At 46.0% G+C, this 20032-nt stretch overlaps 1 protein-coding gene and 1 pseudogene across 6 annotated transcripts in view; one reads left to right on the top strand and one right to left on the bottom strand.

Moving 5' to 3' along the window:
• The window catches only part of LOC127434334 (NACHT, LRR and PYD domains-containing protein 3-like), a 122131-nt gene extending 114993 nt beyond the window's left edge, over window positions 1-7138 (top strand). For all 6 annotated transcript variants that reach the window (XM_051687004.1, XM_051686996.1, XM_051687032.1 and 3 more), the window contains 2 exons: window positions 4440-4486; window positions 4624-7138. In XM_051687004.1, the coding sequence (XP_051542964.1) occupies window positions 4440-4486; window positions 4624-5186 (610 nt within the window). In that variant the 3' untranslated portion in view covers window positions 5187-7138. The remainder of the gene's footprint in view (window positions 1-4439; window positions 4487-4623) is intronic.
• Window positions 1-20032, bottom strand: part of LOC127435276 (protein NLRC3-like) — a 431316-nt pseudogene that overhangs the window by 319018 nt on the left and 92266 nt on the right.

Raw genomic sequence — 20032 nt, forward strand, 5'->3', positions numbered from 1 at the left:
TACAGGCAGCAGGTTGTTATCGCATAATAAACCCCGACAGGGTGATCAGGACTCTGACACGAAGCGTCCCACTGCAAGACACTACAAGAGAAGTTCCCCGGTCAAAGCCAGTACGGCTTCGAGAAAGTTACAAATGTTGATGAGATTATGTGAATTAAGAGTTCTGGTAAAAAAAACAACAACCAGGTATGCATCATCCAGAGCACTTCAGGACAAATTAGTGCAGCATTTTTATACATATTTCTTTCATGATTATCTTGTTGTGTTGTAGCTTAATTTAATTGTGTTGTGGCTTATTTCCATTGTGTTTTCCCCTTTTATTTGCTTTGCTAATTTGGTTGTGTTGTGCTCCACCCTGCCACTGTATTTCACTCATTTAAAAAGTTTTACACAAAGACAATAGCAAACAAATATGTTTTAAATGATATAGACACTAGGGGTGTAACGGTACACAGAAGTCACGGTTCAGTACGTACCTTGGTTTTGGGGTCACGGTTCAATACGAGTTCGGTACAACAGGAAAAAGCAACAAATCCCACATGCTAGGTTTCTTTTCATTTATTTTGAACAGACAGTAGTGCAAATTACAGTCTGTTCTACCTAGCGGCATTTAGTCCCCCCTGAGGTAGTTGGTACAGTACAGCCTCCTTTAGTGTATTAAGCACTAAGCAGTAAAAAGAATCAGGCATGTGATCAGCCAAGGACAAAAAAGAAGGAAGGAAGACCGCAACCCCAGCACACACACACCTTATATTATATTAGGTCACACAGAGGAGGAATTGACCTTGGACGTTCGCTGTGAGGAGCCGCAACAATAGCATTATCTGTGGGTGTTATCTCAATGCGCATGTTTTGCTGTTGGATTCTCCATTTTTTAATGTGTTTTGGATGCTCCATATGTTTCCGCAGTGCAGTCTTACCATTTGCTCCATAAATAATAGGTTGGTTACATATGTTGCAAATTGCCTTGCCTGGTTCACTGATTTTACTGAAACAGTTCAGTGAAATGGTGCACCCTTCAGCCTGGACACTCTCCTGCAACCAACTCCATTTAAAATGATTTTTTACCCCTTCATCAATTGTCTTTATGGGCTGTTCACATCTATTCTAGCCACGAGTTTATGGTATGCTGGAAACAAAGAATAATAGAAATAAATGACATGTAGAATTGTAATTCATTTATGTGACAGTAAAATGACAAATACAACACAACAAATAGTCTTTAATGTTAATAATAAAATGTTAAATCAATTATAAATCATAAGTCAACATCAGGCAGGAGGCTAAATCCTATAAGCAACTATTTTCCTGAAATAAATATTTCACATTTGGCCACACAAAATACGAACCATTGTAATTACTCAATTCTGATTGGCAATTTTAGTTTTATCAGTTTATTTTTTTTTTAGCAGTTTAATAGTCAACTAACAATGTTTAATCAAATAGGTTGACACTTTGTGCAAAGCTGTCTTATGCTGATGTTAAATATGATTAACAAATGGCATTCCTTCACTACTTTGCATCAGCAATTATTAATTTCAGCAATAATTTGCACACGTAAAAACATAATACTGTGGGCTCAGGAGAGCTCCACACACAGCCAATAGATGGCGCCTCTAACTCATGCAGTGCTTTCGGCATTAATCCACATGTAATAATAGTATTTAAAAACGCAGCATTTTGCAGTTTTAGTACATTTAAGTAGACCCTTTATTCCAGCGTGACTTAGAAACGAGGAGTAAGTCAAGCGTTTGTATTGTTGTAAGCCATTAAATCGTGGAATGGCCTTAAAATTGTTTAAGGCCATTTCACGATTTCAGTCTATATATAGTCTATAATGTTGCTTTCATGGATATCACATAGACAAACACGAATTCCAAAATGTTAAGGTTTTACAGCGTTTTGTAACTTATACTGTAATGTCCGTTGCAGTTTCCCACCGAAGTGAAAATGACTGTTAATAAAAATGACACTACATGTTTTTATGAGTACCAATCCATCTATGTTTGGTGTCCATTTTTCACGGACCCTCTGGATTCATTAAGACAAAGATGACTTACTTGAATTACGTCCGGAATGACGCAGTCGTTCTGCGCATTCTCAACAAGCACGACATAGAACGTTGAAAGCGCCAAGGATCCAGTTGGCGGGTTGGACTACGACGATGCGTGCAATCCCGATATGGGATCGACGATACGGGAATCCGTATTTATACGGAAAAATCACATCCCTGCAGAATGCACTCTTGCATAGGCCATATTCTTTTGTATGTTTGATAAAAAACAAAAGGTATTTGGTCACAATCAGCTACAAAATAGAAAAGCATCTCTTGTGTTATAAAAGTACAAAATAAACAGAATAATGAAAAATAAAACTTGTGCATTGGGAGAAGCCATTCTTTTTATGGGTTGGTGCATAGATGGTCTCTTCTTCTTCTGCTCTTTTTTCTGTTGTGGCGGTTAGCAAACAGCATTGCATTACCACGCACGCCCCCTTCTGGATTGGAGTGTGGATCACCTGTGACTGACTCAGATATTCTTTGTCTGACTGCATGCACCGAACCATGATGTCGGGACGAATACATGTACCGTTACACCCCTAGTAGACTCACATTAGATAAAGTCTCCAGTCAGCTACAGACCTCAATAAAAGCTGTTTAATTTTACATTGAGCGGGTCGCCCCCTCATGGATACTGCCATGTTGACAGCACATAACAAACTGACCAGTTACTACCACTAATAATAACAATAATGATCATGGATAAACGGTGCGACATCAAGCACCAAGGGCGAGCACACAACGGTCGCATCAGTTGCCAGAGAGCTCACGAGTCACGACAGTCCGCTCACAGTCCAGTGCACAACAACCTGTGAGAACTCATTTAAATTTAATCCGAGAATGTCCATTATACTGATGTGTGTAGTATGAGACAGAGAAAAACACAGACTAAAAGTAATAAAACAGAACATATAAAAACATCTTTGTGTGATGTGGCAGCAGTTAGTAAATAAACTTTGTGCCTCCATAATGATAGATGTCCAAAACCACTGGTACTATTGGGAGAAATAAGAGCCAGATAAAAACTTACTGGTGCACTTTTAAAAGCGCCGCTAACACTGCTCTGGAGCAGGTTTCATAATCCAGGATTAAAAGAAGTGCTAATCACCTTTCAGAATGACAAGTGTGAAATGTTGCTTTACTCAAGTTTAAAAGCGGGTTTAAAAAGACAATCACCCAGGGTTAGGTGCAGTGTGAAAGCCCTTGAGTTTATTATTGGTGGGATGTTGTGTGTATGTATTGCAGGGGTTTCAAACTCAGTTCCTGGACTCCTCACACCCCTCATGTGTTGACTGTCAGTCGATTAAAATATTTAATCACGATTAATCACATATTTGTTTTGTATTTAGTGTTAACACATTCAGTTCCAGGAAAACTAAATAACAGTCCTGTGTGTCATTATTAGCTTCAGTAATGTGTGTGGATGACGCTCGTGATGAAGATTTATGCAACAGCGCTCTTTACTCGTCTCACTCGCACAGAAAACAACAGATTGTATGTTTCTCAAACTGCATCAAAACACACAGGAAATGCAAACACTGAACCCTCTGTAAATGTGCAATAATTCAATAATAATCAGGAATCAGCATTTCTTATGATCTTAATTGTTTTTTGCTTAAAGTCTTGAAATGACTTTTGTTGACATTTGTAAATTGTCTATAAATAAATATTATTTTCATTTAGAAAAAAATATATACAGTTTGTTTTTCCTGATAAATGTATGAGAGAAAGTGAAGGTGCAGCAGTGCTCAAGTGATCATCGTACATGTGAACTCCTTCAATACTGTTTCAAAAGAGTTTTCATTTAACATGGATTGATCAATACATAATTCCCAATCTTCATTTTGTGTTATTTCATAGTTTTCTTGATTTATGAAATAATTATTATTTTCCTAATTTTAGAGTAATAGTAAAGAATGAGTAGATGTGTGCAAACTTCTGACTGCTAGTGTGCAACATTTCTATGAGTTTTGTCACTGAAGATTTAAACTAGTTGTAAATGTTTAGTTGTAAAAAAGAGAGAGACTTTGTGTGTTATTTCAGATAAATCACTTACAGCACTTTGAAGTGTTAATTTTCTATAACTAAATGGCTATGAAGTAGTTCAGGTTTGTTGATCTCATTACAGTTTCATATCAAAGAGTCATACAGTCTATACACAAGATTCACAGAGTCATACAGTGTAGACATTGATCAAGCAAAGCAAATAAATATTCAAACTATTTTAATTAGTTTTACACAGCAATAACAGTCAGAACAATAAACTTATTTTGAGTCTCAAACTTTATATCCCACAATGTATTTCATCACAGATGTGTGAATTGTGTTTCAGGTGAGCTGAATGTGATGTCATCATTTGTGTGTGTTTGTGTTTTTATAGTGTGGATCATGGAGGAGAGTTCAGGATTACAGCAGGACTACACAAATGTAGGCCTACACGCACACTCACTCACACACACACTCACGCACACACACACACACACACACACACACACACACACACACACACACACACTGGTGTAGTGATTGTTGTGTTATAAGTGTTTTTCTCTTCTTGTGTTCAGATGTCTGTGATCTCAAACTGGATTCAAATACAGCACACACTGAACTCATTCTGTCTGAGGGAAACAGGAAGGTGACACGTGTGAGAGAGCGTCAGTCATATCCTGATCATCCAGAGAGATTTGATTGGTATCCTCAGGTTCTGTGTAGAGAGAGTCTGACTGGACGCTGTTACTGGGAGACTCAGTGGAGTGGAGATGCTGTTATATCAGTGTCATATAAAGGAATCAGCAGGAAAGGAGGGAGTAATGACTGTTGGTTTGGATTCAATGTAAACTCCTGGAGTCTGTGGTGCTCTGATGACACATTCACTGTCTGGCACAATAAAAACAGCACTGACATACGTCGCCCTTCATACGACTGTAAGAGAGTAGGAGTGTATGTGGACTGTCCGGCCGGCACTCTGTCCTTCTACAGCGTCTCTGACACACACACACTCACACACTTATACACATTCATCACCACATTCACTCAACCCCTCTATGCTGGATTTACAGTTTATCCTGATTCCTCAGCGCATCTGTGTGAAACTGAACATCAGAGACACACATACACAACTGGATGAGTGAAATATACTCACTATATCTCACATCAACACAACTCCAAACTCTTTCTAGAAATCATTTAATGAATTAAATTGACTGAATTCAATACACTGACAGTACAAGTAAACAGAAAAGTAAATAACATTTAAACAGAATAAAATAGTAAAGAGGCACAATGGAAATTCAAACAAATCTCTTGTGTCTTGAAATAATTGATCAGTAAAATACACTACGTCCTTTTAATTTCTCATGTCTCTTATTTTTTTATATCCTAATGTTTCAGCATCATTTAACAATAAGATTTTTCAGTCATTATGCTCTTACACTTATCAGCATTTCCTGAGAAGTTACTCACAGTGCAGAAACTGTATGCCTCTAAAGTGATACTTTCATGGATTAACTATGGCAAATAGAAATAGTAGTAATAGAAAAAGACACTCAATCCTTCTTTGTAGCACCCACTAACCTTTTTTTTAAAGTGAGGGTACTCTTTGGAAAATTTGGGGGAGTAACCAATCCAATAGGTAACTCTAACTTTGCCATCAAGTTTGTAATATTTACTCTTCAAATCAATAAATAACTTGTTAGATGCTGGATTTAAATTTAGACCCTCAGAACAATTTAAATATGGGTATTGAACCCCTGGATGGCAGTCTGGAAAATCATATATCCAATTGGTGGTTTAAGACTGAAATCAACTTATCCAGAGAAATTTAAATCCACATTTGAAATGGCAAACCAGTAATGATTAACAGCAGTCATGAGAGTGGGAGGACCAACTGGATAAAGGCCCAGCTAATTTTCAGTCTTCTTTTTCTCCGGACTTCCTCCCGCAGTATTAGCAGCTTCAATAAATCATCTGGCCCAGCCATCTGCAATGATGAGAGACTGGTTCCAGAATGAGTTAGTGAACAACATACATATAATGATGATAAAAGAAAGGGAAAACATAGTTAGTATCAAATACACCATGAATATGAAGTTAATAACATTCATAGTTGAGGAAGTTACAGTGTTCAATTCAATCTAAATGTTTTTCCATGGGTTTCACTTACTACCAATGACCAATTTTTCCTTAGCATTATCAATAATTTTTTACAATCAAATATATCCAAGATATTTCTTAAATCTTCAAATCAGAACTTCTAACACGAATAACATTTTCCATTGTATACACTTCCAAAAGAAGAAAACTTCAATTTTATTAGATATTAGAGCATCTGAGCAAAACTGTTTACAATGTTTGCTTAGTTCTTCCTCCTTATTGGAGGTTGGGACTTTATTTTCCATTTTATCTGGCATGATTGGTCACAGATCAAACCCAAGGAAAAAGCATCACAATGTTGGCAAGGCTGCCACACATAAAGATCAGGAGAACAGGTATTAGGTGCACGACTTAAGCAAATTGGAACTGCAGAGAACATGAAATGATCCAAATCATTCTTAAATTTCTTTAACTTTAGTCTCAAAGGCAGATCTCAGTGTACCCATGATCAACCAATGCCTACACTGTGTATATAAAACAAGAAAAGAAAAATAAATATCTAATCTAAACTAAAAGAATCTGCTATCTATACAGGGTGCCCGTCTGAGTGGAGACACCAAGAGAGATGAGTTTTCCCATTCAAAGTCTGCAGACTATCATTTGCATGCCATCCTTACAGAGTACAGGGTGTAATCCCTTCCACTCACTCTGCTTACAGAGCGTGTCTCTTTTTATTCAGGGCACTAACAGCATCTCACTCAATCTCTCCATCAGACAGTCCCTAACAAAATAAATTCTACCTATCTTATTTTTGTTGGTTACACCGATAAAGTTGCAACTCACATGTAAATTTGTTCTCCAGACATAATTAAACACATAGGAAATAAAAAAAATAAAAAAATAATCATGGTTTCTTTCATTTAGTTATCAAGACTATATACTGCGTGCACAATTATTAGGCAAGTGAGTATTCTGATCTTATCATTATTTCCATGCACATTTTCCAACTCCAAACCATATGAACTTGAATGCTTATTGGATTCAGTCATTTTCAGGTGATATGTATTTGTGTAATGAGGAAGGGTGTGGCGAAAGTGACTAACACCTTATATCAAGGTGTGTATAATTATTAGGCAGCTTCATTACCTCAGGTAAAATGGGCCAAAAAAGAGATTTAACCCTTTAAAGCCTGAGCCCAAAATTCTGAAAATTCCATTCTGTGCCAGAATATGATATTCATATCCATATTCATATTACATTCATATTCATATAACATCACACACCTGAACTGTACATACCATATTGAAGAGAAGAACTAGGGCTTTCAAATGATATAAATATATGTATGATTATTTAAGGCTAATCATCCTATATCAATAAAATTTCACACAGCAATCTTTACAAAAAGCTTCTCCGGCCACCATACTTCATCAGACAACTGCATTTTCAACCATTTTAATTACAAGCTAGAGGGAAACTTAGTGTATGAAATATACATAATTTTGTGGGCAATGTAGAATAGCAGGCAGATTATAAATATAATCTATTGTTTAAAAATTAGGACTATTCTAGTGATTAGTGGGAAAATGGAATAAAACAAACATTTAGAATGTTAAGATACATTTCACATGACCACTCCTCAAATACTCCTTTTGAGCACCTGTAATAATAAATTGAGATTGCATCTGTAATTGAAGGACATAAACACTGAAATATACATTTTATGTGTTCAATAAAACACACACTTTATTTAACCTGAACATTATAATTACACACAAATTACACAGCAAAACATACAAAATCAAACATTCGAACTATCAGGATACTTTTGAAGAGTGCAGGAACAGAATATATATAAATTAATAAATACTCAACAACTGCAATACCTGTGGAGAGAAGAGAGGGAGAAAAGAGGGGAGGGGGAGGACAACAACACCAGTAAACACAGCCTAACCTAGGCCTCTTCGCGAAACTGGTCACATTCAGCTGAGTGCCAAGACTGAAAACAGTTCCTATCGCAAACCAAGCAAAGTCTTTTGCCATTACATTCTGGCGCGCAACAAGCTTCTTTAGTTTTATTTTCAGTCCTACTTTTCCGATAGCATAGCCAACATCTCTAAGAGGACTCTTCAAATTTAGGGACATGGGCTGTGTGGAGTGATGATGAAGGAGGGACTACAGGCTTTAGTGTATGCAAAGGGAAACTTGCATGAATATCGATACCTCCCAGCTGACAAGCCAGGTTTTCTCAGAAATCTATCTGGGTTAAGTTCACTGGTCTACGCTCATCCCCTGGTGCCGCATGAATGTGTTGCCATTCCCTAAACAATATGAAACTATTGATGACGGCAATGTCTATTAAGTGGGAAAAAGTCTTCCACCACTTCTGAGATTTTTGTAGGATGTCGTAAGATTTTGTAATTTGGTCTGACCTATCAACACTGCCCATGTTTTTGTTATAATCGCTGATGACAATGTGGACTCAAGATGGCGCCGAGTATGGCTGCTGTGTTGCGAGCTCCGACACAACATGGTTGTGCTTTGTTTTGTTTACAATTCTTATGTTTTTTTGTCTTGGATGTTGTCTGCCTTATTGTCTATGACAGACAAACACTTTTGGACATTGGTTCAGCAATTACACACCGTAAACCGGACTTCAAATTCCTCAGTGCCGACCCGCTGTTTACAAACACGGCAGCAGAGCCCTTTGTCTGGGCTGCCCGGTCGCGGAAACGCAGGAGGAAAAGGGTTAACAGAGCCGGCGTTCTCATCAGAGTAAGACGCCGTGCAAATCAACCCCCGCTACCCAGTATTCTACTGGCAAATGTTCAGTCTCTGGATAACAAGCTCTGCGAGCTGAAAGCGCGGATCTCTTTCCAACGAGAGACGAGGGACTGCTGCATTATCTACCTTACAGAAACTTAGATGTTTGCGGAGATTCCAGACTCAGCCATTGAACCCGCGGGGTTCTGCATGCACCGAGCGGACAGAGCGAAAGTCTTCTCAGGTAAAAGCAGAGGTGGTGGTGTATGTTTTATGATCAACAAATCCTGGTGTGATCAGAGGAACGTACATTCTATCAAGTCTTTCTGCTCCCCTGATCTGGAATTTCTCATGCTTCTGTGTCGACCCTTCTGGCTACTGAGGGAATTCACAACGGTCATTATCACAGCTGTGTACATCCCGCCACAAGCCGACACAGACCGGGCTCTCAAGGAACTGTACGGGACAATAAGCAAACAGGAAACCGCGCTACTCTCCCTTCCGGGATGGCTACAAATCCCTCCCCCACTCACCATTTGGCAAATCGGACCACTCTTCCATTCTGCTTCTGCCCGCTTACAGGCAGAAACTGAAACAGGAAGCACCCGCCCTCAGAACGATCCAGTGCTGGTCGGAACAGTCAGACTCTACGCTATAAGACTGTTTTGATCACACAGATGTTCCGGTCCGCCTCTGATGATGACATCGAGCTTTATGCTGATAGTGTAACGTGTTTCATCAGAAAGTGCGTAGAGGACGTCGTTCCGACCAAAACAATACAGATCTATCCAAACCAGAAGCCATGGATTAATAGCAATGTTCGTGCGGCACTTAATGTGCGGACCACCACTTTTAATTCCGGGAACGCGGAGGAGCATAAACAAGCCAGTTATCCAACTCTAGAAACATGTGGCAGGGAATTGATATCATCACGGACTTTAAAGGGAATAAAAACTCCACCATGAACACCGCTGCCTCTCTCCCGGATGAGCTAAATACTTTTTATGCTTGTTTTGAGGGAAATAACACCACCCTCGTGGAGAGAGCTCTTGTGGCCGAAGCTACAGAGGTTAGTTCACTCTCCGTCTCTTTAGCAGATGTAACCCGATCCTTCCAACAGTTGAATATCCGCAAAGCCGCGGGTCCAGACTGCATTCCGGGCTGTGTCATCAGAGCATGCGCGAATCAACTGGCTGGTGTTTTTACGGACATTTTCAATCTTTCAATCTTAAATGACTGGTGTCCTGTTGCTCTGACCCCCATCATCAGCAAATGCTTTGAGAGACTAATCAGAGATTACATCTACACCGTGCTGCCTCTCTCACTTGACCCACTGCAGTTTGCTTACCTCAACAACCGCTCCACTGATGATGCCATTGCATCTACAATACACACTGCTCTCTCCCACCTGGAAAAAAGAACACTTATGTGAGAATGCTGTTTGTAGACTACAGCTCAGCATTCAACACCATAGTGCCCTCCAAGCTTGATGAGAAACTCCGGGCTCTGGGCTTAAACAGCTCGCTGTGCAGCTGGATCCTGGACTTCCTGTCAAGCAGACGCCAGGTGGTTAAAATAGGTAGCAACATCTCATCACTGACCCTCAACACTGGAGCCCCACAGGGCTGTGTTCTCAGCCCACTCTTGTATTCTCTGTACACACATGACTGTGTGGCAACACATAGCTCCAGTGCCATCATTAAGTTTGCTGACGATATGACGGTGGTAGGTCTGATCACTAACAATGATGAAACAGCCTACAGAGAGGAGGTGCACACTCTGACACACTGGTGTCAGGAGCACAACCTCTCCCTCAACATCAGTAAGACAAAGGAGCTTGTGGTGGACTTCAGAAGAAAAGACAGAGAATACAGTCCCATCACCATCAATGGAGCACCAGTGGAGAGAGTCAGCAGCTTCAAGTTCCTGGGTGTCCACATCACTGAGGAACTCACATGGTCCATCCACACTGAAGCCGTTGTGAAGAAGGCTCATCAGCGCCTCTTCTTCCTGAGACAGCTGAGGAAGTTTGGAATGAACCGCCACATCCTCACATGGTTCTGCACCTGCACTGTAGAGAGCATCCTGACTGGTTGCATCTCCGCCTGGTATGGCAATAGCACCACCCACAACCGCAAAGCCCTGCAAAGGGTGGTGCGAACTGCCAGACACATCATCAGAGGTGAGCTTCCCTCCCTCCAGGCCATATATACCAGGCGGTGTGTGAAAAAAGCTCAGAAGATCATCAGAGACTCCAACCACCCGAGCCATGGGCTGTTCTCACTGCTACCATCAGGCAGGCGGTATCGCAGCATCAGGACCCGCACCAGCTGACTTCATGATAGCTTCTTCCCCCAAGCAATCAGACTTTTGAACTCTTGATCTCCCACGATCAAAATACATCAGCACTGCACTTTATTACTCTTACTCTTATATCTCATACCGGACTGTCATAAATTATATAATTATATTGTTATTATATTAGATTCTCTCTTAACAACTTACTATGAACCGACAGCCTGAATGTCAGTACAATACAATACAATCTACTGTATATTCTATATATACTATATATACTTTTTATTGTATTGTGTGTATTGTATACTGTACAGTGTATGTTATTATTTGTATATTGTGTTGTGTGTAATTATGTGTATATTAGACTTTAATTGTGTTGTGTTAATCTAATGTTTATTGTAAATTGGGATAAGTCTCATCACTTTCACGACTGCTATGTTGCTCGGAAATGCACCTAAGAATTTCACACACTATTGCACTTGTGTATATGGTTGTGTGACAATAAAAGTGATTTGATTTGATTTTGATTTGACAGTGGGCTAGAGGGCTACTTCTTTTGTCCAGTCACCATAATTTTTTACAAACCTAGTAATTTCGGTTGAGCCATTCACATTATGGAAATTGGAGAGGCATGTAACTGCACGCGTGTCCTTCCACTGAATTACAAGTATATTCCCCCTCAATCCTACACCACCTTATATTCCCATGAGTTATCTTGCGTTCCCATCTTTTGATGTCTTTAAATTCTGCAGGAAGAATAAAGTTTATGATTCACCCTGCATGTCCCACAGGCATTAGTTCCCATTTCTAACAACTTAACCATAAGAGCTGGGGACGTGTAAAAGTTGTCAAACCAAACACTGTGGCCCTGGTCTTTGAATGGCTGCAGTAACGATTCAACTACTTTGGTGGCCAAGTCAGTGACACGCCCATCATGACTACCTGTGTAAACATTAAATTCGAGAGTATACCCCAAGTCTGATGTTGCAATTACCCATAATTTAAAACCCCACCGAGTAGGCTTGCCCTTCATGTATTGTTTAAATCCTGACCTAGCTTTAGACTTGACCATACGTTCATCTATTGCAAGATTTTGGTTAGGCTGAAACAGCTGCTGGCATTTTTGTTTGAGGTGGTATAGTATATTTTTCTAGAATATTTTATATATCACATAGAATAGTACTAATGTAGAACAGGATGGATTTTGTGTGACCCTGGAGAGGGCATATGAGGTTGCTGGACTTTGTCTGACCCAGGAGAGAGCATATGAGGATGCCAAAAAGTGTTAAAGATGCAAAAACCACACAGTGCATCAGCTGTAACAGAAATAATGAGGTGGGATCCTGGGAAACACAGTTGAAGGTAAAGATGAAAACAACTAGTGGTCAAAGTGTCCGTACTATGCTTAGAAGGTAATGTTTTTATACTATTTTAATTAAAAAGTTATTTTTTAAAAAATAGATTAAAGTCTGTTCCCTATCTGTCACTCACTCGACGTTGGTGTCGATGTAGTGACACTAGGGGTCACTCTTGGGAGCCCGAGACACCTCTGGTCTTTGATAAAAGGCCAATGAAAATTGGCGAGTGGTATTTGCATGCCACTCCCCCGCACATACGGGTATAAAAGGAGCTGGTATGCAACCACTCATTCAGATTTTCTCTTCGGAGCCGAACGGTCATGCTCATTGAGCTGAATACTACTGTTCATTCACCTGCTGGATCTGACGGCGCATTTCAGCGGCTTCTCCCTCCTCTGCACTGGTGCACTGCAGAGAACGCCCCTGGGCGCTTCGGCAGAAAAACTAGAGAGTATATTTTCTGAAAGAGCATTTTTCCCCTCTAAAAGAGTATATATTTCTCTAAAAGAGCGCACACACGGAACGTCTTTTTAAAGACGCGTCTTTTTAAAGATGCTTTTCCGATTGTGTGTTATTCCTGGTTGTGCTCGTTATCTCTCGCCTTCTAACGGTCACGATCACTGTCTTTCGTGTCTGGGCACTGCTCACGCGGAGACAGCGTTTGTGGATGGTCACATTCTCATTGCGAGAATGTGTCCATGGCAACGTTGCGGTCGCGGCTCGCCTTCGTAAGGAAGCGAGCCACCCCAGAGGCTCCCGCCTCGGTCCTTTTACCCACGGGTTTGAGGCCAGCGCGGCTAGCACTGGGGGCGATTTGGGGACCCCAATGGGACCGCCTCCGCCGGGTATCCCCCCGCGGAACTCCCATCCCCCAGCACGCTCGTCTGCCCCGATCGGGCTTCCGGGTGAGTCCGCCGGCTCGTCTCACGGCGAGTTCGACCTCTTATTCGGAGCCCGCGAAAGTGATGAGCTCTCGAGCGCAGCATCGGAGAGCGGGCTCGTCCAGTCGGAAGCCTCGGCTGGGCTCCTCCCTTCGGGGTCGATCGCCCAGTCACAGGCTGACGCGGAGATGACGACATGCTTTCCCGGACAGCCGCGAGCGTCGGTTAGAGTGGATTTCACCGCTCTTCCCTGAACCCTCGCGGCTCTGTGATTGGTTCCTGGGCTCGCGGCGCCGCTCAAAGCCACGCCCCGCCCCGTTCCTTTCTTCCCGGAAGTGCATGAAGAGCTGACAAGATCGCGGGAGGCACCTTTTACTGCCCGGTCCCGATCTTTTCAGCTTCCCCGCTCTCACTACCCTCGATGGTGGGGCGGCCAAGGGTTATTCGGCAATCCCCCGGTGGATAAAGGCGCTCGCGGTGCACCTATGCCCGCAGAGCGCCGCCACCTGGCGTGGGTGCCCAAAGCCCCGTCCAAGGCCTGTAGGTTTACGTCGTCTCTGACGGTCGAAGCCTACGGCGCTGCTGGACAAGCCGCCTCCGCCCTGCACGCCATGGCTCTCCTGCAAGTCTGCCAAGGCGCTAAAGGAACTGCACGAGGGTAGTTCCGCCCCGGGATTGATGCAGGAACTGCGCTCGACGACCGACCTCGATCTCCGAGCGACGGAGGTCACGGCACGGTCTCCCGGGCGGACGATGGCCACACTAGTGGTCCAGGAGCGCCACCTTTGGCTCAACCTGGTCAAGATGGGTGAGGCCAACAGGACACGATCCCTTGCTGCCCCCATTTTCCAGGCGGGCCTATTCGGCGACACTGTCGAGGACTTTGCCCAGCAGTTCTCGATGGTAGAGCAGTAGATGGGTGCTAGCCGGCTTGTCCTGCCCCGGCGTGGCTCAAGATCCCCCCATCTACTCATCGCCGAGGGCGTCCCCCTGCGGTGACTGCACCGGCTCCGCCGCAGCCCGCCCCTCCGGCCCGGCCCCGGCGTGGAGCCCACCGCAGGAAGCCGACGCCACCCGTCTCACAGCCGGCACCGAAGAACCCACGGAGGTCTTCGAAGCGCCCCTGAGACGGGCGACCCAGGGACAACGAAACCCGCTGCTCTGGAGCTGGTAAGCAGATCTTCTTTTTGTTACCTTTTGCATTTAATTGCGCTGCATGCCCAAGTGGCTGCAGTACTCAAGAGCTCCGCAAGAGTGGTTTCCTTGTTCCCTGGGTCACATATTCGGTGTGTACGGCTGGCATCACGACCACCGTCCACCACTCCATTTGGCAGGTTGGCGCTCCAGCGGCGGTCTCCCGCCCTGAGCGCCCAGCTGTGGCACAAATCTGCCCCCGATGTGACAGTCTCCACGGGTCATGAGGACAGGCCTCTTCCTCCCCCGTCCCAGGCTGTTCCGGGGGTGGTCACAAGGAGCCAGGTAAGTGCTTCGATGTCCTCTGACTCAGCACGGCCACGATGGGGTGTGGCACCTCAGGCTCCGCCCCGCCGCGAGGCCCCACCTGCCGGTACATCCGATGACGTTGTCCCTTTGGTCCCCCTTGCGCGGAACTCGGGTGCATGGCTTGCGCTTTCCAGTCCGTCGCGAGGGCTGGTCCGGACCGTCCGACTCGGCTGCACGATTCACTTCGCTGGGCATCCGCCCAGGTCCAGCGGTGTCCACTTCACCTTGGTGAAAGATGGAAACGCTGCTACCTTGCGCGGAGATCGCTACCCTCCTACGGAAGGACGCGATAGAACCTGTCCCTCCAGCCGAGATGAAGAGGGGGTTTTACAGCCCCTACTTCATTGTACCGAAAAAAGGCGGTGGGTTGCGGCCAATCTTGGACCTGCGAGTACTGAACCGGGCCTTACACAGACTCCCGTTCAAGATGCTGACGCAAAGACGCACTCTAGCGAGCGTCCGGCATCAAGATTGGTTCGCGGCGGTAGACCCGAAGGATGCGTACTTTCACGTCTCGATCCTTCCTCGACACAGACCCTTCCTGCGGTTTGCGTTTGAGGGTCAGGCGTATCGGTACAAGTCCTCCCTTTCGGCCTGTCCCTGTCTCCTCGCGTCTTTACGAAGATCGCAGAGGCTGCCCTTGCCCCGTTAAGGGAGGTGGGCATTCGCATTCTCAACTATCTCGACGACTGGCTAATCCTAGCTCACTCTCGAGACGGGTTATGCGCACACAGGGACCTGGTGCTCTCACACCTCAGCCGACTAGGGCTTCGGGTCAGCTGGGAAAAGAGCAAGCTCCTCCCGGTTCAGAGCATCTCTTTTCTCGGTTTGGAGTTGGACTCAGTCTCCTTGACGGCGCACCTTATGAACGAGCGCGCCCAGTCGGTGCTGGCCTGTTTGAAGGCGTTCAAACAGAAAACAGCGGTTCCACTGAAACATTTTCAGAGGCTCCTGGGGCATATGGCATCCTCGGCGGTGGCCACCCCGCTCGGGTTGATGCATATGAGGCCGCTTCAGCACTGGCTCCAGACTCGAGTCCCGAGACGGGCATGGCGCCACGGGACACACCGCGTGGCCATTACACCGGTCTGTCACTGTCTTTTCAGCCCTTGGACCGACCTCTCGTTTCTACGAGCAGGTGTTCCTCTAGAACTGGTCTCCAGGCGCATCGTGGTCACGACAGACGCCTCCAAGACGGGCTGGGGCGCTGTTTGCAACGGGCACGCAGCCACCGGCCTCTGGACGGGTCCGCGGCTGCGTTGGCACATCAACTGCCTCGAGTTACTGGCAATTCTGCTCGCCCTGCGGAGGTTCCGGCCGTTGATCCAGGGCAAGCACGTGCTAGTTCGGACAGACAGCACGGCAGCGGTAGCATATGTCAACCGCCAAGGCGGTCTGCGCTCCCGCTGTATGTCACAACTCGCCCGCCGTCTCCTCCTCCGGAGTCAGCAGCACCTCAAGTCGCTGCGAGCCACTCATATCCCGGGCAACCTCAACGTTACAGCGGACGCGCTGTCACGGCAGGTTCCCCGCAGGGGAGAGTGGAGACTCCACCTTCAGGTGGTCCAGCTGATTTGGAGTCGATTCAGTCAGGCACAGGTGCACCTGTTCGCCTCCCAAGAATCCTCCCACTGCCCGCTCTGGTACGCCCTCACCGAGGCCTTCCTCGGCATAGACGCGCTGGCACAGCTGGTCCCCTGGCATTCGCAAATATGCGTTTTCCCCAGTGAGCCTGCTCGCACAGACCCTGTGCAAGGTCAGGGAGGACGAGGAGAAGGTCGTCCTGGTAAGCACCCTACTGGCCCGCCCAGACGTGGTGCTCGGACCTCACGCTCCTCGTGACAGCTCCCCCGGGCAAATTCCCCTGAGAAAGGCCCTTCTTTCTCAGGGAAGGGGCACCATTCGGCACCCGCGCCCAGACCTCTGGAATCTCCATGTCTGGCCCCTGGACGGGACGCGGAAGACCTAAGCCGTCTCCCACCTGCGGTGGTAGACACATTCACTCAGGCTAGGGCTCCCTCTACGAGGCGCCTGTATGCCTTTAAGTGGTGTCTGTTCGCTAAGTGGTGTTCTTCCCATCAGGAAGACCCCCAGAGGTGCGCAGTCAGATCAGTGCTTTCCTTCCTGCAAGAGAGGTTGGAAGGGAGGCTGTCCCCTTCCACCTTGAAGGTGCACGTTGCTCCCATAGCAGCACGCCATGACGCAGTCGACGGTGAGTCCTTAGGGAAGCATGATCTGATCATCAGGTTCCTAAGAGGCGCCAGGAGGCTGAATCCCTCCAGGCCACGCCTTGTTCCCTCATCGGACCTCTGTAGTTTTTCAGGGTCTACAGAGAGCCCCCTTTGAGTTTTGCAGTCAGCCGGGCTTAAGGCACTCTCCTTGAAGACTGCCCTCCTGACTGCGCTCACTTCCATCAAGAGGGTAGGTGACCTGCAAGCGTTCTCTGTCAGCGAAATGTGCCTGGAGTTCGGTCCGGGCTATTCTCACGTGATCCTGAGACCCCCGACCGGGCTATGTGCCCAAGGTTCCCACCACTCCTTTTAGAGACCAGGTGGTGAACCTGCAAGCGCTGCCCCAGGAGGAGGCAGACCCAGCCCTGGCGTTGCTGTGTCCGGTGCGCGCTTTGCGCATCTATTTGGATCGCACGCAGAGCTTTAGACTCTCTGAGCAGCTCTTTGTCTGCTTCGGTGCACAGCGGAAAGGAAGTGCTGTCTCCAAGCAGAGGATCGCCCACTGGCTCATTGACGCCATAACTATGGCATGTCTCGCCCAAAACATGCCGCCCCCGGTAGGGCTACGAGCCCATTCTACTCGTGGTGTAGCGGCTTCTTGGGCCCTGGCCAGAGGTGCCTCTCTAACAGACATTGCAGAGCAGCGGGCTGGGCAACACCCAACACCTTTGCAAGGTTTTACAACCTCCGGGTGGAACCGGTTTCGTCCCAGGTAGTGGCACGCAACACAAGCGGATAAGCCCGGGATAGCCGGCCGGGTGTATCGCTTGCACATAGCGCCTTCCACCTCCTTTTGAGCTGAAGATGTGCGCTGTTAATTCCCAGTAGTGTTCACAAAGGTTGTTCCCTGGTTGACTTCCTCCGAGCCCTGTGGCAGTCGAGTTTTCGGAGAGACTCGCTGCCGGCCCAGTACACGCGCTAACTAAGAGCCCGGTTCTGGGGTAGGTGCTCCGCATGTGGCGGTTCCCTGTAAGGCTAACCCCATGCGATCTATATCTTCCGCTAGTTCGTTTCCCTACTGGCAAACTGCGTCTTCCTTGGGCAGAGCCCCTCAGTCTCCATGTTGTAGTAACTCCTCCCCCATTGGGTAGGATCTACCTTGAAGGCTCTCCACATGGTTGGAAAGACCATGTGATGTATTCTTCCACTTAAATATCCCCCCTCTCTTGGGGCGAGGTGTGGTCTCCGCGGTGTCCTCCCCTTGGGAGGGACACCCCCCGACTAGACCTGGCGGCCCAGTCGGATAATCCCCCTTCTTTTTTAGGGAGTGGAAAAAGAGAAGGGGAAAGAGGCCATGACTGGGTTAAGCCTGTCTCTATCTCTGGGTAGTCGACTTGTCCCCAAAAAGGGCCGTTCGACACTCATAACTGTGTTGGGGGAGGTTACGTGTCGACCTGGTGTGCTGGCTATGAGGCACACAGCAAGTCTGCCCACCACACACCGCCAGTTCACGTAACACAGTTCAGCCTTGTGGCGTTTTGTATAGGGACCCCTAGTGTCACTACATCGACACCAACGTCGAGTGAGTGACAGATAGGGAACGTCATGGTTACTGGTGTAACCTCCGTTCCCTGATGGAGGGAACGAGACGTTGGTCCCTCCTGCCACAACGCTGAACTACCCGCTGAAATGGCCGGACCTTATATCGGCTCCTCAGCGTAAAACCTGAATGAGTGGTTGCATACCAGCTCCTTTTATACCCGTATGTGCGGGGGAGTGGCATGCAAATACCACTCGCCAATTTTCATTGGCCTTTTATCAAAGACCAGAGGTGTCTCGGGCTCCCAAGAGTGACCCCTAGTGTCACTACATCGACACCAACGTCTCGTTCCCTCCATCAGGGAATGGAGGTTACACCAGTAACCATGACGTTTTCCACCATTAAAAAGAAATCAAAGGCCTTGTGAGATAATGGTGGCAGACAGTATCCATGACAACAAAAAAATAATGAAGGGGTGTTTGCATGAGGTAATATCAGTTAAGAAACTGTACAAAAGATGAGGGTTTACACCAAGAGATTGAGACCTCAGCTGATGTCTTGGGTTTGTTGGTATGCTCAATAAACTCTGACTTTTGACATCTGGAACCCCTGACTTTGAGAGTTTGTCTTACTGCTCCTCCACAACATATTTTGGCGACCACGAAGGGACTGGCACAGGGCCAAGGGGAGCTGCTGTGGGCTTGCTTGCATTGACTGATCAGATTCACTGGCGCCAAAAACTGAGTTAAGTGTTTTGCTTAATGGTGTTTTTGTGCAGTCTATTGCAAGTTTTGGTTCAGGTTGTAACTCTATAAAGGCCTTTCCAGTCTCGAACTTATTTAAATGACTAATTAGATGAAAAGGAGAATTGTGTTTCAGGTTTCAAAAGGCATGCATGCAAATGTAAATATGTCTTGTAAATAAGTTGAAATGCACGCAAAACTTAGCGGATACCGCTCTCAGGGGGGCGCCAGTGTAGAAGGGGAGCCTGCATAGACAGAGGCCCCATAGCTGGTAAAGAAGCGATGAGTGCACAATTTGGTGGATGGCACTGCTTGCACCCCTGGGAGGGCTGAATGGGCAAGTTTTGAAAAATCCTACAGATACCGCATTCTCAGTAGGGGAATGGGCTGCATTGGTAGGTCTCCCAAGAGGGGAGTATTGAAATCCTACAGATACTGCAAGGTGCAGTGACACCAGTAAATGATAAGGAGCCCAACAAGGATGGTTGGCCTTTAACCTGGCTGAGGACAGGGAGCCCACATTGATGGTTGGCCTTGTTCTCAAAATAGCACTGCATTTTGGGCTGAATTGGCAGGCACGCAGGAGGCGTGGTCACCCAAGAGGGGTATAGTGATAGTTAAGAT

The sequence above is a fragment of the Myxocyprinus asiaticus genome, chromosome 4, assembly GCF_019703515.2.
Source record: "Myxocyprinus asiaticus isolate MX2 ecotype Aquarium Trade chromosome 4, UBuf_Myxa_2, whole genome shotgun sequence".
Classification (NCBI taxonomy): domain Eukaryota; kingdom Metazoa; phylum Chordata; class Actinopteri; order Cypriniformes; family Catostomidae; genus Myxocyprinus; species Myxocyprinus asiaticus.